Here is a 26148-nt window from a genome sequence, read left to right on the forward strand (position 1 = left end):
TACTGCTCCAAAACAGGTACCTCAGTCAAGATGCTTCCCCGAAGAGCAGCTTACTCTGACAAGAACTGGTTCCACTATCCTCAACCCCCAGCCCAAATAAACAAATAAACACAAGAAAAACACCACTGGGGAAAGGAGCACATCTCCAAGGGGGTTCGATATTTGGAGAAACTGTTGTCCACACTTCAGAAACAGGATGTATTTCTCAAAGCTCTTGGCACATCCCCGGCTCCAAGGCAGCTCACGCTGCTGGCCCCCTTTGTTTTCTGGGCTGTGTCTTCCTGTGGAGCCCGTGGCTGGTGAGGTCACCTTCTCTCAGGAGAGCACTCAGACCCTATCCGTCACACTTGATTCAAAAGGCAGAGTCTGGGCTCAGGCAGCAAAGACATAGTCCCAACTTTCGCAGTGCCTTCCAGGTCACCTGCCTGCTGATTAGCACATTTTTAGAAGAAAGGTCAAAAAAAAAAAAAAGGCTTTGCCTTCTCCCTAACAGATGGTATCCTAAAATACCCACAGAAATGGAGAAGGCGCACATCCCAGCTGCTTCTCCTTCCTCACGAATATATATTTCAAGTTCACAACCCTTCATTCACAATGTATAAATAAAGTCAAGGGTACTTAATCCCAAATGGCTCGCAAAACCAGAGGAGAGCGTTTTTCTGTTTGTCTCTTTGGACCTGTCTTCCCCTTTTACCGTTGATCACGCAGCTGCTTCCAGTGAGGCAGCAGCTCTCCAAACCCAGGCATCAAAGAAGTATCCCAACAGTTCCTCTTCAGGTCAAGTCTGTTTTAACTAACTCCTCGTCAAAACACACCAAAACTTTCTCAAATTTAGACTTGGAATATTGGTTTTGAATGATGAATAAATCCTGGAGAAATGGAGAATGTGTTTTGCTTCAATTACAGAAAATCTTACTTTTGTTTTCAACTCTTTGGAATTTCAGAGTTAATATTTTCCTAGATTTTTAAGGAAAGAGACATGGTTAAAGAACTCAAGTATAGCTCTAGGGCCATGATTCTAAAGGGAGAGAGCAGGAAGTAAATAAGGAAAACTCACCCTCACTGGGGAGCCTCCATAGCACAGTATAGTTTGTACCTGTCCCTGTCTAATGATATTATTCACAGTGCTTGAGCTACTTTGAATTTCAAATAATATTAACACAGGAGAAGGTTTGTTATTGGAGTAGGGAGAGAAATGCAGAAGCAAGGCATCCTGGCATTGCCACATCCAACCTCAACTCAGAAAAGGGTCACGTTCAATTTATAAGCATTTATTCATTTCCATGCCTAGAAACATAGAAACAAATAAAAGACAATTCTGTCCACAAGGTACTCAGCTAGCTGTAAATAATGAGGTGTAAATGAAGGGATTACAATGTAATATGATGAGTGCAATATAAAAAGAAGCGCAAAGAAACTGCTGAGGAGACGCTGAGGGGGGGTTGATCAGCCCTGTGCAGAAACACTAAGGAATCCTGCTTAGAATCCTGCCCAGGGTTACTATGCAGAGAGTAAGGATAAGCAGGGAAGACTTCTTGGAGGTGGTGACATCTGAGCTGGGTTTTAAAGGATAAGTTTTCCAGGTTCAAGGAAAAGGACCCATTTGAAAAGAAGACACAGCATGGATAAAGCATGAAGCATGAAATAACATAATGCGGGAAGGAAACGAGAGGCAGGTTAGCCTTCTAGTAGTATAAAATGTGAGCCAGGTAAGCGGGCAGTGATGGATGTCAACAGTCTTTCATGCTATGACCACAACAGAGCAATTAGCTTGTTTTCTTAAAAAATCACTTTGGTGGTATTACGCAAGATTTATTGTTAACATCAAGTTAAGAAACTATTTTTTGTTTAATACTACCTATGGTAGTCCAGGTCATTCATTTATGCGTTCATCATTACAGCCGGTATATATATATACTAAGAGCCACCATTTAGGCTACAACCCTATTCCATCTGAAGGGACTCTCCTCCCCCTACATAATATGAGTTACTTATTTAGCACTTAATATTTGCCATACACGAAGCTAGGAATTTTACACACATTCAGAATAAACCAGCAAGGTAGGTCTTATTATCTCCATGTCACAGAAGAGGAGGCTTGAAAGAGAAGTTAAGTGAACAAGGATGTAGGGGAAGGCGGTGATGCTGACATGATTCCTGTTAAGGGCTACTTTCAAAGCCTATGCTCTTTGCATTGTACTCCCAAACCTCAAAACATTCCCACCAGAAGCCTAGGAGAAGAGAGAAGACTGAAAGACAAATACTAAAAACCTTAGGCAGTATAAACTATAGTCCTATGTGAGTGAGTGAATTAGAGAGAGGGGTCATTTCTCATCAGTGTGACCAAAGAAGGTATTTCAGAAAAGCCGGGCTTTGTTAGAAGGGTGAGGTTTCAGTAGGTGGAGATGTGGGGCTGGGCAGGCATACAGAAGTATTCTGAGAACAGCACTCAGAACAGCACTCAGAACTTGACTTGGGAGGACTTCACTGGTGGTCCGGTGGCTACGACTCCGTACTTCCAGTGCAGGGGACCAGGGCCAGCCCTGGTCAGGAGATGGGATCCAGCACGCTGCAGTAAAGCCTGAAGATCCCATGAACTGCAAGCAAGACCCAGTGCAGCCAAAGAGATAAATTAAATGAATAAATACTTTTTAAAAAAGAAGAAAAACTTGACTCCGGTGATGGCCAAGGCTCTAATTCGTGTTCCATCATTCACCAGCTACAAACCCTGGGTGAGTCACTAAATCTTCTACCTCATTTTCTTCATCAGCAAAAGAGGATAATAACAATATATTCCTCCTACAGTTGGTGTACATTCCAGTATTGTTGCCTAAGAAATCCCATGGACAAGACGATCCTGGCAGGCTACAATCTATGGGGTTGCAAGAGTCGGACATAACTTAGCGACTAAACCACTAAACCACCACAGTTGGTATAAAAATTAAGTACATCAAACCCCAAACAAACAGCAAAATATTAGTTAATAATATATGCATCTGAAGAATGGCAAATAGTCCAGACAGGCCTCTAATTCATTTTAAATAAAATGGAAAAGTATAGTTGAAATGATAGGTTGCAGCCGTATTGAGGACCAAGTAATGTTCACCTTGGAAAGTTAGTCTCTATTCAATGGACAATAGGGAATCAGTCATTAGGGGAAAGAAGCCATATTCAGACAATTCTGAGCAGATCTCCCCAGGGGGCTCCCGGGCCTTCCCCTTGGCATCTGGCTTATCTGTGACCCCTCAGAAGAGGCCTGGGCCCAGGGAATTAGTTAAGCAAGGACTATAGGAAAAGAGATACTGTCACGCTTCAACCTGTAACATATCCAAGATTTTTTTTCTTTCTTTCCTTATCCTGTGTCCTCCCTCCCAAACACACAGTAATGGCTACAACATAATTATTAACTCCACTTCCCTGTGAGACTGTTTTTATTTACTAAGGTTAAATAAAATTTCCAGGCACCAATCTAGGTGGCTTGGATCATCATTTATTCATTACCTTTTAAAACTTGGTAATATTCAGCTTTTACTTATTAATTTTTAGCCTAATGTCCTTTCTATAATATGGTATTACACTATTCATTTATTAACACAATATGATGAAGACATTTTCTGGTGGTTTCATTCATTTATCTTGATTGTAATAGTTTCATAGGGAAATAACATGTCAAAGTTTATCAAATGTATACCTTAAACATGTGTGGTTTATAATATGTCAATTAAACCTCAATAAAGTTGTTAAAAATATAATTAAAATTTAGTCACTTATGCAGTTATTAAAAGGTATAAAATTTTTATTAATATACAATGCTTATATTATGAACATAAATATATATTCATAATATGGAACTATGAATATGTATTTTTTAATGTTAACTCTAAAAATTTAATTGAGACAAGTGATTAGTATGTAGAAATGTATATGCAGCCTGTAAAACTTCAGTGTAGATAAGATTTTTCAAAAGTAAGAATATATGTTCATAGCAGCATTATTTGCAATAACCAAAAGGTAGAAGCAATCCAAGTGTCCATGGATGGATGATTGGATTTAAAAATGTATATTATACATATAATTTTAAAATGTGGATTATGTATATAAAAAGGAAGGAAATTCTGACACAAGGATGAACATGTGTCTACAATATGGATGAACCTTTAATACATTATGCTAAATGAAATAAGCCAGTCATAAAAGGATACATCCTATATATTCCACTTACATAGGTACCTAGAGTCACCAAATAGAGATGGGGGAGGGGGACAGTTATTGTTTAATAGGTCCAGAGTTTCAACTCTGCATTGAAGAGTTTTGTGGATAGATGGTGGTGATGGTTACACAACAATGTGATCGTAATTAATGCCACTGAACTGTTTACCTAAGAATCATGAAGACGGTAAATTTTATGATATGTGTATTTCACCACAATTAGAGAGAGAGAAGAGAGTTCCTATACATTATTGTAAATTCAGTAAAGGTGTTATTTTGTCATTTTCAGAAACATTTTAAGTGCTCTCATTATTTATTTTTAAATCAAACAACTTTGAGGTAACTTTCCCAGATTCCCCCAAAGGCCAGTTCTGTAGCTCACACCAGTTAAAACTATTCACTTGAATTTTATTGCTAGTAGAAATCAAAATATCAACTTCTTTTTCCACACAACATGACATTATATTTTCCTAACAAAGACCTCGAAGGTCTAGGGTCTAAGGTAATCGTGACTCTCGTGAAGAAAACCTCTCTTCTGGAAGGAGCCCTCTACGGGTGCCACTGGCAGCCCGCGTTGTCCAGTGAACGGCGGGCGTTTATGAGTCAGGGGCTGGGCACCTGTTGATTTTAAAAGGGTGTGGAACCTACATCGCAGGGTCAAGTCAGACTCTGTAAATTTCATAACAGAGCAATGATCAGGGCTTGTCCAGGCTTTCAACCTATGTGGTACATAACTACCAGATGGGGTTCTCCAAAGGAAACTTCTGTTTCCATTCCTCAAGAGAGTGCCTGAAACTGGAAAAGTTAAGGACTCCTCAGGAACCCCATTTCTAACCATTGCTGCTCTGCATAGCACACAGCAGGCCCAGCTCCCTGCCTACCACCTTCCCCCAGGGCCTTTTAACTTGCAGATACAGAGTACAGGACTAGAAATTCTGCAAGAGCTCCGTTTTCTTCCAGGAGCTCACCTCACCACAGAGTCCCATCTTCCTGAGCAGGGGAAGAGGTGCCTTCCATCACCTCGCAGGAAGATGACGGCATCTGCTTGGGGATTCCAAGGAGATGTTTTACTGCAGCTTTTCACAAACTGATTATATTTAAAGCTCCCTTGAGAGATGGGGGCTGGGAGGAAAGAAGCTTCTGAAAAGACCTTTGTTGGCAGGAGTGAAGAACCGCTCACACCTCCCCAGAGAAAAAGCTTGTTTAAATACCAGCAATCCACATTCCCAAGTGTGTGTGCACATACAATATGTCTAGAGTTTTAAATTTCATCTGCTCTGAAAGGGTCCTGAAAGGGTTAAACTGTTCTAGGCAAAGGCCTGAGGCTTTTCTATCAAAATGCTCCAGATGGAAATTACAAAATTTCACTTCTCAGCTCTGTGGTGCACACACACTGTTCTTCTAAGACATTAAAAAAAAAAAAAAAAAAGACAAGACCCCTAATGTTCTCAAGAAAGAGAATTTGACAGCTCAGCACACAGTGCCACTCTGTTTCAGATGGTTCCTCCTAGAATATCTGCATTAACTGTCGATCTCAAGCTTCCTGGGGAATGTAAAAATTCAAGGTATGGAGAGGGTATAGGAAAGGAGCCTTGAACAAGGTCAGGACAATAGCTGGGAGGGTCTGCCATGAGGTGAGCTCATCCAAATACCAGCCAGATTATCACCTCTCGTGAAGGTTATGCCCTGCACCTTACCACCTTTCGCTGCTCCAATCCCCAAAACTGACAGACTAGGGGCCAAAAGGCCTCGGGTTATAATCATGAATCTGTCAAGAATTTCCAGAGATTAATGTATACAAAGTGCTTTGTAAATTGAGCCATGTACAAGTACTAAGAATATTACTGCTTTCGAGTTAGAGATTGAAAGGCATGAACTTTCAAAGGAATCTGAACACCCACAAAGCAGAAACAATGATGGTTTTTAAGAAGGCAGCTCCAAGGCAGGCTGACTAAGGAGGCACGCCCCTCATAAAACCACACTTGGGTAGGGCTGGGGCTGCAGTCTCAGAAGTCCTTCAGGGCACATGCAAGCAGGTGGTTTAAAGGGAGCCAAAACCACAGACAGGCAGGGTTCCCCAAAGTCCATTAAGGGTCCTCTTGATTTAAACCATTCTGACTGAAAAGCAAGACTCAGGACTCTGGCCAGAGATACACAGAACAACAGTGACCAACAGTTAGACAGTTTACCTGTTCACTTTTCAGAATGAGAAACAGTTCTCATTAAGAGATCAAACCAAGATATTTTTCATTACTACTGGAGGAACTTAAACTAGAGCCCAGGTTTTATTCCTGGTTTTATTCCTGGACTCTTTATTACAACTGGCACTTTGGGAGTGAAAAGGCAATGCGGACTGAATGTTCATCCCAATTAAGCAGACCATACTGTTTCTGGTGGCTCAGGTGGTAAAGAATTTGCCTGTAACGTAGGAGACCCAGGTTCAATTCCTGGGTCGGGAAGATCCCCTGGAGAAGAGAATGGCAACCCACTCCAGTATTCTTGCCTGGGAAATCTCACGGACAGAGGAGCCTGGCGGGTTACAGTCCGTGGGGTCCCAAAGAGTTGGCTATGACTGAGCAACTAACACTTTCACTTGACTGTCACTGAGCATTTACAACTGCCAGATACTGTGTTAAATGATCTTGATACACTATCTCACTGAATTCTCACAACCACCTAGGAAACATGTATTACGCTGCCTGTTTTTCAAGTCAGTATCCTGAGGCTTGGACAAGTCATGTAACTTGCCCAGGAGCGAGGCAAGCGAGCGGCAGCATTGAAATTTAAACCTGGATCCCTTTGACTCAAAATCTTGCGCTCTTAACCATCAGACCAAAAAACTAATTTTCTTTTTTATCCTGGCATCTGTAAGAGAAGTGAGACTGGCAGCACTATGAGTCCCACACAGACCATAAAAAGCTGAAACATCATAAATCTGACCAAGGGCTTCCAGTTAGCAGGGGAGCAGAGCCAACCCAAAACCCAGGTCCTTTGTCTCCAAGTTCTACGGAGAACACAGATCTCCAAGATCTTCCACAGGGAACACAGACTCTAGTTGGAAAGCTTCAAGAGGCAGAGGACTTCGTCTTGTTCACAGCTACGTTACCAGTGCCCAGAACCCATTCAAGACACTCAATAACTAGCTGATGAATAAAGAAGTGGAGTCCCGCTGCTGTGGTTTGCCTAGGTGACCTTGGAAGGACTTCTTTATCCTCTCTGGACCTTGGTTTCTTCATGTAGTGAATAGAGAATGAAGTAAGATTCACCTCCAGGTTTTAAGTGAAGATTAAGTGAGACAATTCTTATAAAGCACTTGGGACAGCTTGGAACACAATGACCACACAGAACATAATCTATTATTATCACTATTTCTACTATTATCCATTAACACATTTTGGCTTTTTAATTGACCCTACTCTGATATGATCAACGATACATTGACCCTACTCTGGTCAAATGACGTTTCATAGTAAATATGAATAGAAAAGAACAGATAATTGGGAGTCGATAACCTGCTTCTAGTTTCAGATCTACTACCACCTAGCTGTGTGACCTTGGACAGGCCTCTTAATTTCTTTCCACTTGCCTGAGCTACAAATGAGGGACTAAACCATTCAAATCAGTCTCATAAGCATTCATCGGGCACATTCTTTGAGTAAGCCATCATGCTCAGCCACCTATAAAATTCCATGATGCCGAATAGTGTCAATGAAAAAATATCAGTGCAAAGCAAAGCGGTCCCCTGCCTGTGGCAAGGCTGAAGAGAAACCCCAAATAGTCAACTGCATTACATCATCTCAGAAAGCAATGTTTGTAAATATACAAAGTGTTTAATTTTGAGAAACTTGTGAGAAATCCTTCACCAATAGAGAATCAGCAGATACAATTCAACACCTATCGGTCCTGAACCTTCCAAAAAATAAACGTGTGAAATCACTTTGCACCTGAGTCAAATGGCATGCTTCTGGAGAGAAATCTGGGAAAGTCAAAGTTATTAACACTCCTCCCTATGGCAACAGTTAAGAATAGAAGGTATTAAAAAAAAAAAAGGATGACATATCTGGTTAAAACTGGGATTCCAACAGCAAATGCAGTACATCTGGACAGGACACTGAGGCCAGTAGCCTATTGTTTACAGAAATAGGCCGGGATTATGAACAGTGACAAGAGGCCAAGACCTCAATTATACCTCACAGCCACACCTCTCCCAGTCCCGGCTCAACTGAAGCTATCCATCAGTCAGCTCCCCCAGTTCTTTGCAGCCCAGTGGATAGAAGGTCCTTCAGGGTACCTCCAGCATGGACCACGCTGATGACATTAAAAAATCCCACAGGCACAACGTGGACCTCAGACTACCGTCCAACCTTCCAAGAGATAAAGCAGCTGCCCATTTCAAACTCTTGCCCTACTCACACCCCCAGCAATCCTAAGAGGGGAGGCATGGCCCTTCCCAAGTCCTCTAGGATAGGAAAAGGTCTCCTTGCATTGGCGCAGGGAAAGAAGGAGGGGCCCCTCCCTCTGCACTCTGAAACAAAGGAAAACCCAGAGCTCCAACCATGTGGTGTAACAGTCAAGGCCACCCACCTCTCCCACTCCCCAGCTGAGGTCTCAATGGGCTAGAGCCACATGGCTCTTTCTAGTGACTGGCCAGGAAGGGACAGTGCCTTATACAACCATACGCTGGGGCTCTTTAACAGGCAGGAACCCCTTCTATGGGTATTGCTGGTTAAAAAAGGCGATCTGGGAAGGGGTTTTGATTCATGCACCAAGTCAGGCAAAGGAAAAGACATGCCGACAGGTCTTGCTTTCTCTGGGTCCACATTTCGCTTTACCCCTCATAATTTTGCAGAGAGGTATGAGGGCCTTTAAACGCGTGTGTTCTGGAGCAGAAGACAACAGCACAGAAGGGTTAAACAATTATGTCTTCCCATTCTCCAGAATCAGCACCACCCAGCAACATCCCAACTCCATTCAGGTTTAGGTGAAGGTGGAGACTGGGCGTGAGTGACCTTATTCTTTCTGTTCTCGGATCTCAGACAGAATGCAGGCAACCAGAGACCAGGCAGGTGCAAGGTGCACCCAAGGTGGCTACAGACTTCCTGTGCCTGATGGCATAGCAAATACCATGTTTGGATATAGTGCATCAGATAAAAAAACCCAGTCTCTGCCAGGGCTCTCCAAATGGTACACCTTCTCAAGGTTGCCTTTCTCTGCCTGGACGCCTCTTCAACCTCTGAAATAAATTCCTAAACACCTGTCAGATTTCAGCTGTCCTTCAAGGAAACCTGACCCAGACACCCAGAGGCAAATTGCCGCCTTTTCTCTCCAAGAACCTCCTGCCCCTCCCCCCATCCTATTTAGCCTAGGGAAAAAGACTACCAAAATAATGACCAGCCCTACAGACAACTGTAAAGTCCACTCCGAAAATGCCTTTGCAGAGCCTATGGCCCTGCCACGGACAATCCCTCGGAGGCGCAGACCCACCTAGGAAACCACTTCTAGGGTCAGCCTGCCCCCACCTGCTCCACCCAAAGAAATGAACACCCTGCAAATCAGGGAAATGTATGTCTCCATGGTCTACAGAGAAGATGCATTTTGCTATTTTTCAAAGCCCTTACCTTTGACCTGAGTATCGTACTCTGCTATGATCTCCTTATCCTTTTTGAATTTGGCTGGAGACGTCATGTTTTCCTTCTTTCTTCCAAATTCGAATTGTGAATTGATAGATCCACGGGAAAAATCCAACCGCCGAAATCAATACCTCCAAGACCGTTTCTCCAGAGGGCAGAAGGGGCCCCCCGCGGTGGTGTCCAGCGCTCCGGGGAGCGCGGGCTGCGGGCTGGGCAGGCGGCTACGGCGGGCACATGCAGGCGGTGGGCGCTGGGGCCGGGCGCGGCAGCAGCTGGTTCCTGTGCTAGAGCCCGAGCCGCAGCCTCAGCATTAGCCGGGAGAACTGCAGCGCCCGGAGGCTGGCCTGGGGTCTGACATCAACGACACAGGCGGGGAGTGGAAGTCCTTCCGCACAACATGGTGTGAGGGTGCGGGGGTGTGGACTAGCCCAGCTGGGTCCCCGGGAGAGAGTGGGTGCGTATCGGGGTGCCGGGGGAGGGCTGGGCGTGTTTCACGGGGTTTTGTTGCACAGGCTCGAAGATGCTGCAAATCAAATCCCAAACGGGAGTCGCAGCAGCGCAGACTGGATCGGAAGTCGTTTGCTCCGGTTCACTTGCCTGTAAATGCAGGGAAAAAGGGGAGGGGGCTATCAGCCCCAGTGCAGATCCTAATCGCTGCGGGGGTGGGGTAAGGGACGCCGCTCCCAGCCTGGCCTGGGCCCATTCATCTCAGCCAAACGCCGCCCGGCCCGCAGAGCCCTGCGAAACGAGGTGGGGAGGAAGGAAGCTCCCTCCGGATTTTGTTTTAAGGCTGAAAGAAAACACTTTGGAGCAACGGCCTTCGCGGGCCTGGGGTGGGGACTGCGGCGGGAACGCGGGGTTCCGGGCGGGGACTGCGACACCTCAGTGGCCTCCCGAGCCTTGCCAGCGTTAGGCAGCGGCAGCCGGAGAGAACCCTCCCAACCCTGCCTCCGACGCGGCCCCCGATCCCGGGCGGGGGCAACTGCCTGGACTTCAAAGGGGATCAAAGCCGGGAAGGGACAAGTCACCCGGGCACAACTTTTCTTCCCCTCCGCCCCTCCTGCCAGTTGTTTTGTTTTGGTTACTAGCTTCTCTTGGCAGCAAAATGTTGGGTTGGTGGGGTGGCGGGGGGGGGGTGGGGGGGGTGGAGTGTCGGGGGTTGGGGGAGTGATCTGCAGGAAAAAAAAAAAAAAGGCTGCTCGGTGTGGGACACATCCAGGAAAACAATGTGGTCGGCAGAAGCAGGAAACGGGTTAGAGGCTAGGGTCTGAGTCTGGAAAACCGGGAAGGCAGGGCGGGGGCGGGGGGTGCGGAAAGCAGCCACCGCCTCTCCCAAGTCAGGGACCACGGCGACTCTAAATGCCACCCCCAATTGATCACCCAAGCTTAGAGATCCCAGACACCGCACCCAATCCCAGGCTGGGGGGTGGGGGCGGGGGGAGGTCTTTGAGGTTCGCGGCCCCGACTCCTGGCACCAGGAGGTCCCCGAGGAGATTCCGCTCGGACCCAGGCCCAGGAGGCGGGAGAGACGAGGACGCGAGTGCAGAGCGGCGCGTCTCGCTCCGGGACGCGCCGCGGCGGCGACCCTCCCTCTTTGGCCGCCCCTTTCCCCTTCCGCGCCGGGAGTCTCCCACTTCCCGCGCCTGGAGAAAGGGCCGCAGCGAGGGAGGAGCAGGGAGCCGGAGCGGCGGCGTGGTGCTTCAGACGGGCAGGAAGCAGGGGGAGGAGGGGGTGTGAGAGGTGGGGTCCGAAGACTGCACGCGAACGGGGGATGAGTGGAGCTTCTGCACATGCTTGATAGGCGGGGAGCGGGCAGAGGAAGGGCTACCTTGGGGGTGAGGGGGGAGTTAAGAGACTACCGTGGGCCGCAGTGGTACGGGCGGCGCTACGATGTTAGCAACTCTGGGGACGCAGAGGCAGGTCCGAGAAGGCGAGTGCGTGAAGAGGGGCCCGTTCCGGGCGGGCCGGGGGGCTGAGGCCGGAGAAGAGCCCCGGAAACAGCGCGGAACACCCGTCTTTCTGGGTCCAGGGCTGTGACTGGGCTCTCCGCCAGGGCTTGGAGACAGAGGCAGAGGGCAGTCGTTGGTCACGGATGATGCCAACGACGCCTGCCCAAAGGTGCACCGAGGCTGCCCGTGTGCAGGGGTTTTGGAGGAGGGGCCTGGGAGCTCGCGCCGCGGCGCGAGAGCCAAGGCAGGGTCCCGGCCAGGACGGTGAAGGGCGGAGACGCAGCCCTAAAGAAGCACTGTGGGCTGCACCGGGAGACGGGGAGTGGGTCCGGAGGGAGGGGGGCTGAGGGGTTCCGGGCGGCAGCGCGAGGGCGATGCCGAGAGCCTCATCCGCGCCCTCTCCTTCCCGCCTCTGCCGCCCGGTCTGTCCAGTCCGGGCTCCAGTCCCGCGGCGGGCGAGAAGAAAAGGGAGAGGGACGGAGCCTTTACCTGGCTCTGACGCGACGGGTCCTGCGCCCCCGGCTCCGCTTCCCACTAGGAGCTCTCCTCCCCTCTCGTCCCCGCCACCCGCTTCTACGCAGATCGGTCCCCTTAGTCCCCCGAGGAGCCTCTGCCAACTCCACAGGACCCCGCCGGGAAGCAGGGCCCACCCTCCTGCCAATCAGCGCCCGCTTTCTATCGACCGATGGGGCCCACAGCCAATAGGAATAGCTGATCCCGAGAGGCCAGGAATGAGGAGGAGGAGCTGGCCAAACCCTGGAGGTGTGACTAGCACCGTCGAGGCGTGGTCACAGAGTTAAACTCCTCCCCGGGCGGCCGAGCCCCACAGTAGAATGGAAGGGCGGGATTAAGAGAGAACCAACAGCCAAACACACACTTCTGAGGGGAGGCGCGGCCGATTGGACCGGGGGAAGAGAGGCGGGGCGTTGTGGAGAATTCTAGCCAATGCAGAGTAGAGCGCGGCGGGGCCTATGGAACGTCTGCCAATGAGAAGGGCGGTGGGCGTGCCTTGTTCTCTCACTCGGGCTAGCCGAATCCTCGCGAGCGGACCAATGAGATCAGAGGCGGGGCCAAGCTCTGCCAACCAGCAAGCCGAGTTTTATCTAGGCACCGTTACTGGGGCGGGGCGTCGGCGTTCCTGGCCACTGAGATCGCCTCAGAGGCCGGCTCCGGAGCCTTCCAATGCGGGACGTGGGCGAACTCTAGTTCTCCCAATCGGTGCACGGCGCCGGCCGATTCAAACTGACAGCGGGTTGGAAAGCCCGAGAGCGGAAGAGCGAGCAAAAAGCGACGTGTGCGGTGGCAGAGACCCCCCCAACGCCGACCGAACCCGCAAAGAGACCTCTGCCCCGCCCTGCCGACAGCGCCCCGCACTCTGGAGCGGCCGCTCGGGAAAGACGAGGGATCGGCGGGAGCCGCGAGGGAAAGCGGAGGGGAGGGAGACGCAGGAGGAACGACGCGAGACCCCGCACGCTGAAGCCTGGGGGCTGTGCCAGGAAAGAAGTGAAGCCGGGGTCTCGCTAACTGGCAGAGAGGAGGAGGGTGGCGGGAGGGTTAAGGGATACCCACACTCGCCTGTGGGAAAAACTGAGGGGGTTTCTGAATCCTGAGGAGAGGAGAAAGATTTCCACAGAGGAGACGTGGGTAGGGAACCTTAGCCCCGTATCCGAGAGAGAGAGGAATCGGAGCGCTCCGAGCGAGAGGGCTTGAGTAGGAACCTGTAGATAAAATCCTGTCGGCGAGAAGCTAAGGGAATTGCAAAAGGAACTAAAGAACAGACGATCCTTCAAATAGGAGAGGAAAACTGTAGAGAAGTTCCCCGAGGCACCTTGCAGCTTGCCTGCTTCCCACTTCAAACTCCTCTCCCTTCCCCCCGAAAGTTAAAGAGAAAGGCAAGATTGTTACTTCTCTGTTCCTACTCAATAAATATTACTTTTACCCTTGAACGGGAAAACAGAAAAAAACTCATATCCTTCTCAATTTTCGGGCTTAGAAAAGCTTGAGGCCTCACAATTTGCTTTTTAGCCTGGGGGAATCAGACTAGGGAGGGTATTGCTCCAAAATCCCACACCTCATCCTTCCGAGACGCCATGTCTACCAGCAGCTGTAGTTTCAAGGACCGGCGCGTGTCCATCCTGTGTTGCAAATTCTGTAAACAAGTGCTCAGCTCTAGGGGAATGAAGGCTGTTTTGCTGGCTGACACTGAAATAGACCTTTTCTCTACAGACATCCCTCCTACCAAGTAAGTCATGCTAGTGGCGGGCAGCGGTAGCCTTTAACTAAATGGGAAAAGTGTATGGCTTGAACCTCTCGGAGTCAACAAGGAGGTTATCATTTTGGTGTTCCAGCCACTCCCAACAGTCTGATGATCCCCCTTGGAGTTTAACTAAGGGCGCAGACTGTCTGGACAAAGTCTGTGGTTTAACCAGAGTGGTCAGTCCTGATGTAATGTTTCTAGTTCAATTATAGTCATGTGATCCCTTAAGTTGAATCCCTGGCCCTACCCAACCAACCTCTCACTGGATCAAGTCCATGACTTGAGAGGCTAGGTAATTTAAGCAAGATTCTCTGTACTGCTGGAGAAGAAAGATCATTTAAGTTTTTTGTTTTTATTCATAAACTTTTACTCCAAAAAACATTTCCTAGTTTTCTACCTTTTTCGGGGCGGGGGCAATGGGCATGCTGAATCAGATCCGTTGTCCACCTAATTCAATACTCTTTCCTTGTAATCTCCCTCACTCTGAATGAGCAAGTCATACAGATCTTTATGGGATGAAATAGAGACAGCCCTAAAATAATCTGTGTCTCCCATAAAGCCTACTTTAGATATTATGCATTTGTTTGCATACTTAAATCCTTTTAAATTCTGTTTTCAGTCACTACCCACTTTTGGGTGTAGAATCTTTAAGAATTTGCTTCCTGTTTAGAAAAATAGCCACTTTATTTGATTTAAATATACTTTTTTCTAACTCAAAAAGGTACTTTCTATAGTCAACATGTATGTGCCTATACATGGTTTTCAAGATTTTACTCTTTATTGAAACTTTGTCACAAAAGCAAAAGAGAAATTATCCAAAATATACATGGACAGCTCTTCTTTAGACACAGAGCCAGATGAAGCACACCAATAAACAGAATACTTTAAAATGAATTTCATGATGATGATAGAAACTTTTTAAAAAATTAAATATACTCAAAGCTGTGAACGTTCCTCCCTTGAAATCTTGTCTGCATTGGTTTGAGTGTAGTCATGCATAATGGCAAAGCTAAAGGCCCTCATTTAGTATAGAGATAAATGGATTATTATAACTACCTCTGTCTGTGTGTGTATGTGTTGCAAAAAGAAAAAGCACTAGACAATAAATCTGGACCCTACATTGCAAAGTTTCAGTGATTTTTTGTTTTTTATTTTCAGTAACACATACAGAAACAACAGTTTTAATTATTAACCCATTTGTCTTTGCACTAGCTATGGTAAGTATAGAATAGTTATAAGGAGGGCTCACGTATGTGAACTGTTAATGTGACCAAGTCATTTCTCTTTACTACTCTTCCATGTAGGGCTTACAATGGTGTTGGATTAACGTACTAAGATGTGTGTGAACCAATGAATGCATAAGATTTTTTGACTGGAAGGTTAGTCATATTTATAGTGAGCTCACAAATATTTATTTGCCCTTGCAACATATACTATAGTTCTCTTACAATTTCTCTTAGTGTCCCTTTCAGCTCCTGTCTATAAAATTCATGCTAAATCACAATCAAAAGTACATATTGTGGCAAGGGTATGGAAAAATTGGAACCCTAGTGCACTGTTGGTAGGAATGTGAAATGATGCCACTACTAGGGAAAATAACATGGCAATTCCTCAAAAACTTGAAAACAGATTTACCATATGATCCAACAATCCCACTTCTGAGTATATATCCAAAAGAATTTAGTGCAAGATCTAGAAGAAATATCTGCACATTCAAGTTCTTATTGTTTGCAATAATCAAGAGGTTGAAGCAGCCCAAATGTACAGCAATGAATGAATAAACAAAATGTGGTATATGCATATAATGAAATATTATCCATCCTTTAAAAGGAAGGATATCCTGCCTCTTACATGTTACATGGATGGACCTTGAAGATGTTATGCTAAGAAAAATAAGTCAATCACAAAAAGACAAATACTGTATTATTCCACTTATCTGTGGTATCTAAAGTAGTCATATTCATAGAAACAGAAAGTAGAATGGTGGTGGCCAGGTTCTGGGGGAAGAGGGAAATGAAGAATTGTTATTTAATTGGTATAGACTTTCAGTTTTGCAAGATGAAAAAAGCTTGTAGATTTGTTGCACAAAAAAATGTGAATACACTTAACACTTATGAACTATCCACTTAAAAATGGTTAAAATAGCAAATTTTACTTTATGTTTTTCACAACATTCTTTTAAAAGTACGTTTGACTATCTCTAAACTTTTCCATCTAGTGCAGTGGACTTCATTGGAAGATGCTATTTCACTGAAATCTGCAAATGTAAACTGAAGGACATCGCATGTTTAAAATGGTAACGTGTGGCAATATTCCAAATAGCCCTGGGTTTGGGAGATGAATGTTGACACTGAAGTACAGAGAAAGGTTCAGTGGGCTGCATCAAGCAGTGGTTATCACCCATGCAGTGAACAGTTGAAAAACCATTTGTTACTTAGAACTGTCTTTTAAAAGAGTCTTAATTCACTTTACATTTGTATATGACTTTATAATTTTTCGAAGTGCATTAACAAATACCTGCTTTAACTTTCAGAAAATGGCAGTGTAGTTTGGGGGGTGGGGGAAACACTTAGATTTACAGTAATAAAAGTCAGGTTTGAGCCTTGGCCCTATCCTTATTACCTTGAGTAAATGTCTTAAACCTCTGAACCTCTGTTTCCTTATTTAATTTTTATCTCAAGAAGATATCTTGAGATAAAAATTAAAATATTTTTTGTATTTACCTATAGAGTTGTTGTGAATATCAAGTGAATTATGAATGTTCAAAGGCTTGGTAAACTATAAATTACAACTCAGATGAAAGCTGTTACTATAATTTTTTGAGAGGCAAACAGACTTGAGTATAATTAATCCTATGGGATTCAATCCTAGGGAAAAAACAGTTGAGATTTTCTCATTTAAATAGGATTTGGATTATAAATTTTGATCATTTGAATTAGCAAACTCTTTGTGTGGTCATGACTAATTTCTTTCATTCATTCATTTAAACTGTCTATTGAGGTCCTACCACGTGCTCATCATTGTTCTAGAGGCTGAAATCCAGCAATAAAGAAGACAAAATCAAAGACCTTTGAACATTTTATTCTGGTAGGAAGGCCATCAATCAATCAATAAGATATTTAAATAAATAAGATCTTGAATAGGGTGGGAAGTACTCCAAAGGAAATAATAATAATAAATGATAGAGAATAATAAAGGTTGAGAGAGTAGGTAAGAGTTATTTTAGATAACATGGTCAGGGAAATTAACATTGGAATTGAATCCTAAAAACTGAGCTAAGTGGAGCCAAAGGAAGAATGTTCTAAGCAGAGGGAACAGCCAAGGCAAGAAGAACATATCAACTAATAGAAAAGACAATGGACAGTGTGGCTGAGACATTGTGAACATTAGGTGAGAGAGTTTGGGTAGATTAGAGATGTACTCAGAATCCAGATAGTCCAGAGCAACACCATCAAATAGAAGTGTGCAAGCCACATATGTAATTTAAAAATTTCAAGTCACTTCTTTTTATTTTTTATAAAAACAAATGAAATTTATTTTTAAACCATTTTATTGTTTTTAATTTATGTTTGGCTGCACTGGGCCTTCATTGCTGCACACGGGCTTTCTTTAGCTACAGCGAGAGGGGCTACTCTCTAGTTGTGGTGTGCAGGCTTCTCATTGTGGTGGCGTCTCTTGCTGTGGAGCACAGGCTCTGAGGCACACTGACTTCAGTAGTGTTAGCACTCAGGCTCAGCATCTGGGGCCCGTGAGCCCTAGAACGCAGGCTAGGAGCTACGGCGTGTGAGCTCTAGAGCATGGCCTAGTACTTGCAGCACACAGCTTAGCTGCTCCACAGCATGTGAAGTCTTCTAGACCAGGGATCAAACCCGTGTCCCCTGCATTAGCAGGTGGATTCTTAAGCACTAGACTACCAAGGAAGTCCTGAAATTAATTTTATTGGATATTTTACTTAACCTAAATATCCATTATCCAAGTATTATCATTTCAATATGTAACTAACATGAAAAATTATTAATGAAATATTTTTACATTCTTATTTTTTATTCTTAGTCTTTGAAATCAAGTTTACTTTTTATACTTCCAGCGCATTTCAGTTCAGGCTAGCCAATTCAAGTGCTCAGTCGTCACATTTTGGATAGCACAGATCTACACTCTGGTTTGGAGAAGGGATAGGCTACCCACTCCAGTATTCTTGGGCTTCCCTTGTGGCTCAGCTGCTAAAGAATCTGCCTGCAATGAAGGAGACCTGGGTTCGATCCCTGGATTGGGAAGATCCCCTGGGGGAGGGAAAGGTTACCCACTCCAGTATTCTGGCCTGGAGAATTCCATGGACCGTATAGTCCATGGGGTCCCAAAGAGTCGGCACAACCGAGCAATTTTCACTTTCACTTTCAAACTTTGGTAGGAAAGGTCTTTGGGTTTTCATTTTTGGCCAATGGAAAGCCATTGAAGGAGTTTTAATAAGGGAGCAAAATGATCTGAGGTGTACCTACAAGAATGTTAGCTCCATGAACACAAGGGCTTTATTCCTAGCACCTAGAACAGTACCTGACACATAGTAGATGCTCTGTAAATATTAGCGGTATGAGTGGATGAATGAATGAATATGGGTGGTAATTAAAACTGTAGAATTTATTCTTGTAATATAGCCTTACAAATAACTGTCAGTCTAATGCAAGAACAACTTTTGCTTTCATTCGTTTGCCTTTCAAGAAGATTATGATTAGAATATGTTTTAGGTGGACTGGTACCTTTTACAGTAGTTTTATAGGGCGTCACAAAAATGACTGACTCACATTTCATAGGGTGGGAACAGCTGTAATAGGAATTTTTACAACTCAAGGTATAAGCAGTTCATGTTGTCATTTAAAAAACAAAACAGTGCTAGCTAAAATGTTCCCTGTATATTCAGTCTATTTAAAGTGATCAGATAGGGAAGAAAAACCTATGGAAGAGTGAGGTGTTTCTAATAAGAAGGATAACCCTGGAGACAGTAAAAACTTTTGAGACTTTCTCTAGGAGCTGTGGATTTGCTTCATTTCTGAACTCCTTCAAAAACACTGAGACTAAAATTAGAGCAGCCAGCTTGTGTTCAGTTTTCATGGGCTCATGCTGTCTTCCTACTCCTCCATCTGTTGAAACAGTTTTTAGGTGCTGGCATGGAGCGGGAACATATAAGAACCCAATTTACCATAGTCCTGGGGAGAGCACAAACCTTTTATCCACACATCAGGGTTTATTTAATGTATTTTGTCTGTACAGCCCATCAATTTTGGACTAATCACAAGCTTAGGGCAACTAGAAACTAACTTCTGAAGGGACAATGCATAAAACAATACTAACAAAGAAATTGAGAATATGTTACTATTATTTCATTAAAGACTCTTTTCCCATTTGACAGTAGAACTCTTAACTATTATTACAGTAACTCCCATCCCAAAGATCCCAGAAAACGAGGTTGTTAGGAGGAAATGAGATCTTTATATGGTCTGTCTATTTACATTAGCACATTAAAAGGTTTGCCTGGTCGGATATTACCTTGTATATAATAATATATACTTTCCTTTTTAGTGGGAACATTGTAGGTTATCACGTGATTGTTCCATGTTGTTCCTGCCTTCTTTCCTGCAACAACGGACACTTCTGGATGTTTCACAGCCAGGCAGTTTATGGTATTAACAGACTAGACTCTACTGGTAAGAAACAATTTAATTCCTGTAACATTTGTCTATCAATATTTGAGTGAACCTCTCCATAGATCATTTCAGGATCCCATCTGAGACTTTCTCACCTGGGTTGTATCCACTAGAGTAGAACTTCGAAAATTTTATCCCAAACATTTACTTACAGAAACAAATACTAGCCAGAACTCATTGCATTTCTGTTTTCAAGATCATATTTCAGTTCAGTTCAGTTCAGTCGCCCAGTTGTGTCTGACTCTTTGCGACCCCTTGAACTGCAGCATGCCAGCCCTCCCTGTCCATCACCAACTCCCAGGGTGTACCCAAACCCATGTCCATTGAGTTGGTGACACAATCCATCCATCTCATCCTCTGTCATCCCCTCCTCCTGCTCTCAATCTTTCTGAGCATCAGGGTCTTTTCTAATGAGTCAGCTCTTCGCATCAGGTGGCTGAAGTATTGGAGTTTCAGTTTCAACATCAATCCTTCCAATGAACACCCAGGACTGATCTCCTTTAGGATGGACTGGTTGGATCTCCTTGCAGTCCAAGGAACTCTCAAGAGTCTTCTCTAACACCACAGTTCAAAAGCATCAATTCTTCTGCACTCAGCTTTCTTTATAGTCCAACTCTCACATCCATACATGACCACAGGAAAAACCATAGCCTTGACTGGACAGACCTCTGTTGGCAAAGTAATGTCTCTGCTTTTCAATATGCTATCTAGGTTGGTCATAACTTTCTTTCCAAGGAGCAAGCGTCTTTTAATTTCATGGCTGCAGTCACCATCTTCAGTAATTTTGGAGCCCAGAAAAATAAAGTCAGCCACTGTTTTCACTGTTTCCCCATCTATTTGCCATGAAGTGATGGGACCAAATGCCGTGATCTTAGTTTTCTGGATGTTGAGCTTAAAGCCAACTTTTTCACTCTCCTCTTTCACTTTCATCAAGAGGCTCTTTAGTTCTTCTTCACTTTCTGCCATAAGGGTGGTGTCATCTGCATATCTGAGGTTATTGATATTTCTCCCGGCAATCTTGCTCCAGCCCAGTGTTTCTCATGATGTACTCTGCATATAAGTTAAATAAGTAGAGTGACAATATACAGCTTTGACATACTCCTTTTCCTAATTGGAACCAGTCTATTGTTCCATGTCCAGTTCTAACTGTTGCTTCCTGACCTGCATACAAATTTCTCAAGAGGCAAATCAGGTGGTCTGGTATTCCCATCTCTTTCAGAATTTTCCACAGTTTATTGTGATCCACACAGTCAAAGGCTTTAGCATAGTCAATAAAGCAGAAATAGATGTTTTTCTGGAACTCTCTTGCTTTTTCGATGATCCAGCAGATGTTGGCAATTTGATCTCTGGTTCCTCTGCCTTTTCTAAAACCACCCTGAACATCTGAAAGTTCACATATTGCTAAAGCCTGGCTTGGAGAATTTTGAGCATTACTTTACTAGCGTGTGAGATGAGTGCAATTGTGCAGTAGTTTGAGCATTCTTTGGCATTGCCTTTCTTTGCATTTCTGTTTTCAACATCATATTTAAGAACATCAAACTTGGCTGGATTTCTTGGTCTTTTAAAATTAATATTTTAATTGCTCTAAATTGCTGCTTTGATATATAATATGGCTCCAGAAAATTTTGGAATAATTTAGATTTGTCAGCCAATTGTATGTATGGGTGTGTGTGTTTAAGAAAAGGGAAGAGGCTAGGGTCACTGGGAGCTGGGGGGAAGGATAACTAGGTGAACTGTGTTTGGTGATGTTACTTCAGGATAAAAACAGACATTTTGACATCTATATTAATAAATTATGATGAAAGTTTAGTCAAGGAAAATATTTAATACCAATATGTTGAACTGATTATTTAGTAGAAAAATATACAACAAATTCTTAAAGCATATCTACATAATACATTTTATATTGTCTGCAACCTGTCAGTTTTGCTATAGGACACATGTTCTCAGTGTCTAATACCTGCTTAACACACCAAGGTGACTTTTAGTGAGACTTTTTTTAGTGGGAACTAAAGTTTATAGAACTTTAGTTTACAGAAAAAGTTTAAATAATGTGACAATCTAATTTGGCACTAACATTCTCAGGTTTTTAAATGTATGTTTTAGTTTCCTTCAGAACTTATATTCTTTTTTTTTTTCTTTTTTTAAGTATGATTTGCCTTCACAGACTACGAGATCTTGAGTTGTTAGCTGGGTTGTTAGGGTCTTTAAACCTTTCAATTATGCTTGGGTTTTGATAGACTCTTTTTAAAAAAAAAAAAATCACCTGACTTTCATTTGTGACTCTCAACCCATCATTTGGAGGCCTTAATTTAAGGCTCTAGAATGTTAAGAAGGCCATTTTTGAGCGAAGACTTCTCTGAACTCCCCTAAGTGAGATATAGGCTCCTAATTTAGGCCTCCAGTTTTACGTTTGTGTTGCTCATGGAACATATTAAAGGAAGTTTCTGCTTTGATACTGTTTTTCCTGCTTCATAGAATTCAAAACATGGGGTGGAGGTTTTTCAGTTTTGATTTACTTTTTAATATTGGTCAATTTTTCAAAGAGAAAAGCCCAGCATTTTTCCATTTGCATTGAATCTAATCCATGAGAAACAGATGTATCACAGGATTTCCTTCCTCCTTGTTAACAGAGAAAGGAAGGTGCTGCTTCTGTCAGATCCAGTCTCTCAGTTTATTTTTTTTCTCCTTTGAACTAATTGTGCCGAGCCACTCATGTCTCTGAGTATTGACTCCAAGAATATCAAACTTCTCCTCTGTAACCCTAATATTATGATTTGAAGGAAGATTTTTCTAGATGCTTCATATAAAACAGAATTGCTCATGGCATTGCGACTGTCCTTGAATCACCTGAATCAGCAACATCAAAGGAATCTGTACACAAGCTTTATAAAATTCTAGAATGTTTAGACTGAAAGGGCCTCAGGAAGTCTATGTTCTAGGTTAGCCTTCACGTGTAGACCTGATTTCCTGAGACTCTCTTGAAGGGGCTTGGGAGACCTCAGTTCAAATTCCCTGGAATTGGCAAATGCCCTCAAACATAGGTTGTGTTCAGCTCTCCATTTACCTTTATGCATTCTAATTGTCCCTTAGATTTCAGCCTAGAGATTCCTTACTATCCTGTCATCTGTTCAAAAGCAAAACGTCATTCATTCTTGGGGGAAAAGAAGTGCTTTTATTGTAAATGATTCATACATACAAAAATTATATAAAATAATATGATAGACATCATTATGCATCAAGTAGATGCTAATTTCTTGCCTGGTTAAGTTCCAGTATCTCAGCCAAGAGAGACAGTTAATTGTTTTCACTGTTTAACCATGTAGCGGTGCACATCTTTGTGCGTGTCTCCTTGGGCACCTGTGCAAAATGGACGGTTAGAGAAAAGGATGAGTGATGGGCTAAATTTAAGATTGTATTTTTTTTTAATTCATACAATGGAATGTCCAACAGAAATAAAAAGAAATGAGCTAAATAAGCTAAATCTACACATATGGACATAGGCAGATCTCAAAAACATAATATTGAAAGAAAAAAGCAAATTAGAAGAGATACATATAATACTATAATGTAAAAATTTAGATACACAAAATAATAATGTATATTGCCTATGGTTATATACATTTGTAGTTAAAGTAGTAAACACATCCATTATACTGTTAGTGGTGGAAACTGGATTGAAACCAAATCTCCAAACCCTGGCTTATTCCATTCCACCATGTGGCCACTATCTCAAGTCAGTGTCAAAGTGTTACTCACTAAGTTGTGTCTGACTCTGTCACCTCATGAACTGTATAGCCCACTAGGACTCTGTCCATTGGGATTTCCTAGGCAAGAATACTGGAGTGGGTTGCCATTCCCTTCTCCAGGGTATTTTCTCACCCCAGGGATCAAACCTGGGTCTCCTGCTTTGCAGGCGTATTCTTTACCACCTGAGCCACCAGGGAAGCCCACTGTGTAGTGTGGATATGCAGAGTTGCTGAGTCCTCCCTGTGTCCATACTGACAACTGGACAGTTGAGATTTGCTTTCTTATTGGCTCTCCATGATGTCAGTTAATAATAGTAGTTTTTTTCAACTTAGTGCTTTCAAGTTATAATACAATGTGTGTGTGTGTGTGTGTGTGTGTGTGTGTGTTAGTCACTTGATCGTATCTGACTCTTTGCGGCCCCATGAACTGTAGCTCACGAGGCTCCTCTGTCCTTGCAATTCTCCAGGTAAGAATACTGAAGTGGGTAGCCATTCCCTTCTCCAGGGGATCTTCCCAACCTAGGGTTTGAGACCAAGCATTACAGGTGGATTCTTTACCACCTAAGCCACCAGGGCAGCCTAGTTCATATTATAACTGGCTCCAAAACCCTACTTTTTTTAACCAGAAGAAAGGCACCAGCAGCTCCATCCTTGTTGAGGAGATGGGGAAACTTATTCAAGTCTTTCCGTGCTTCCTCCAAAGAGATATTTAATCTAAAAAGATCTTATGAGATTTCCATTCTTAAAAATCGTTAAAATAGATTTGAAAATTATCAGTGTAGAGTGATTATGACATAATGTAGCTGGAGGCAAGGTTTGAGTAAATCAACTCCTGAGATCGTTTTGAGTTCCAAGATTCTAGAATTGAAGCCCTTAATTAAAAGAGTTTAAAGAATGGTTATGTTCTAGATGTTAGATAGTTTTAATATCTAGGTATCAATCATGTTATTTGCAGTTCATTTTTTATTAGCTTTTCTCTTAACTGCTAACACTATGATTTCATATAAGAATGTTAACATAAAAGGTTTTGTATATCTTGTTCTGAGTTGTGACAGTAGTCAGCACAAAATAATTTTGTGACCTTTTGTTTTCAGGTGTAAATTTCCTACTTTGGGGCAACTTGCCAGAGGTAGAAGAGAATACAGATGAAGACATGTTAGATATCTCAGCGGAGGAGTGTATTAGATGACTACAATTATGATATATTCAATATGTAATATTATAACTTTTTCTTTTGTAAAAAATATATTAATGGACCAATTTAAAAATTGTTAGTAAGGATTTGTCAATGATTTCTTTTTTCAGAAGACAAAAATGGAGCATTTGTTGATTTATTTATTTGTTGTCTCAAATTAATTACCTGAGTTTATTGAACCAATATAGTTCTTTTCTTCTACATCTGCTTCTACCCTTTGTCTCTCCACCCCTCTTCCCAGTATAGATGTATTCTTAAATTCAAGTAGAAGAATCTTTTACATGTTGTTCTGCTATCTTCCAATCTGGGTGAGTTTTTCTTACAGTTAGATGTCAGATGCCATTAATTTTACATTCCTGAATAAGGGACGTTAAATACCCACACGTTTACCACCATGCTTATATCCATGCATAGTCCATGCAGATAAGCATGTATATATATTTGAAGCACAGCTGGGAAGTAAAGCTTAGCAGAGAATTTTTAAAAATAAAAATTTGGTTTCCATGGGTACTGGTTATCACATGTTATATTGGCGATAACTATGTTAATATGGAGCAAGACTGTGAATCAGCAAATAAAACTCTAAAATGTATGGAGAAATCCTCTTGATTCCTCAGCATGATGCTGGATAAATGAATTTGTCAGAAGATTTTCAATATGTACTGTTTACTAATATTATTTATTTACATTCTTATAAAGTCATATGGATATTGTATTGTGAAAGCCTTTTAACCTCCATCTTTAAGTTATCCCATTCTCTAGAGCTTTCTCTGTAAATAGAAAATTTTAGATTAGTTGTCTCAGTCCCAACACTTAAATAGAAAACAAAATTAAAGAAGTGGTTTGCTGAAGCCATTGTACATTATAAAGGTTTTTTAAATTTTGTTTTGTTTAACTGTATTCATAGGCACACAGGAATAGGAAAATGGGATAGTGCTGGTATCTTGTTTTATGAACTGCTAAAATCAGTCTGTCATCTTAACTTATATTTCAACCAAAGGCATTTTGTCAGTAGTGATACCGAAACAGACCAAGTTATGATTTTGTAAATAAAGTTTTGTTCTAAAAATGTCCAGCCTTGTTTTAATTTTCCAATTTTATCCACATTTCTTAAATAAAAATATATAGAAAAATATTTCTTATTGTAGCCTAAAAACATAAAGTATTTAATATGAGGTAACATTTATTGCATGCTGACCATGTAAGTGCTTTACACATTTAATTCACTTACCATTATTATTTCTTTTCTACTGATAAGACAGGTGAGACATAGAGAAGTTAAGAAGCTTGTCTAAGGTCACATAACCAGCCAGAGGTGTGGCCAGATTCAAACGCAGACAGCAGACTGACTCCAGAGCTCCCGTTCTTAATCTTCATGCTGTTCCCTCTGAGCCCCTTCAGACGTGAATCAGCTATGATTTGATTTAGCTGGGACACATGCTGGGTAACATCTACCTTTT

The 26148-nt window shown here is 43.0% G+C and overlaps 2 protein-coding genes across 21 annotated transcripts in view; one reads left to right on the forward strand and one right to left on the reverse strand.

The window, feature by feature from the left end:
• Positions 1–12437, reverse strand: part of SRGAP2 (SLIT-ROBO Rho GTPase activating protein 2) — a 254582-nt gene extending 242145 nt beyond the window's left edge. For 18 of the 19 annotated variants that reach the window (XR_015142882.1, XR_015142879.1, XR_015142881.1 and 15 more), the window contains exons 1-2: positions 12278–12437; positions 9828–10436 (exon numbers count right to left, since the gene is read on the reverse strand). Coding sequence is in view for 15 of the 19 variants with exons in the window: in XM_086342845.1 (XP_086198971.1) it covers positions 9828–9894 (67 nt within the window). In the remaining 4 variants the exon portion in view is untranslated. Of the gene's footprint in view, positions 1–9827; positions 10437–11698; positions 11895–12277 lie in introns of those variants that run through there. The other variant, XM_086342846.1, reaches the window with a different exon arrangement.
• Positions 12438–12839: 402 nt separating this feature from the next.
• RUMY1 (regulator of UNG2 and MKLN1 interacting yippee protein 1) lies at positions 12840–25757 on the forward strand. Of its 2 annotated transcripts, XM_086342858.1 has the most exons (4): positions 12840–14030; positions 16264–16341; positions 19620–19744; positions 24588–25757. In XM_086342858.1, exons 1-4 carry the CDS (start codon positions 13879–13881, stop codon positions 24680–24682), a joined length of 450 nt encoding a protein of 149 aa, XP_086198984.1. In that variant the 5' UTR covers positions 12840–13878; the 3' UTR covers positions 24683–25757. The 2 variants fall into 2 exon arrangements, with proteins under 2 accessions (XP_086198984.1, XP_086198985.1); XM_086342859.1 differs by lacking the exon at positions 19620–19744 and having other exon boundaries at positions 12843–14030.
• The last annotated feature ends 391 nt before the right edge of the window (positions 25758–26148 follow it).

Source organism: Bos grunniens, chromosome 16, assembly GCF_055505025.1.
Source record: "Bos grunniens cultivar Pamir isolate PY7600 chromosome 16, Bosgru_T2T1.0, whole genome shotgun sequence".
Lineage (NCBI taxonomy): Eukaryota > Metazoa > Chordata > Mammalia > Artiodactyla > Bovidae > Bos > Bos grunniens.

Coding starts and splice junctions, on each gene's coding strand:
- RUMY1 (XM_086342858.1), top strand. CDS start 13,879: ATGTCTACCAGCAGCTGTAGTTTCAAGGACCGGCGCGTGTCCATCCTG. Junction 16,342..19,619: donor GACATCGCATGTTTAAAATG/GTAACGTGTGGC, acceptor TTTCCTTTTTAG/TGGGAACATTGTAGGTTATC. Junction 19,745..24,587: donor TAACAGACTAGACTCTACTG/GTAAGAAACAAT, acceptor TTTTGTTTTCAG/GTGTAAATTTCCTACTTTGG.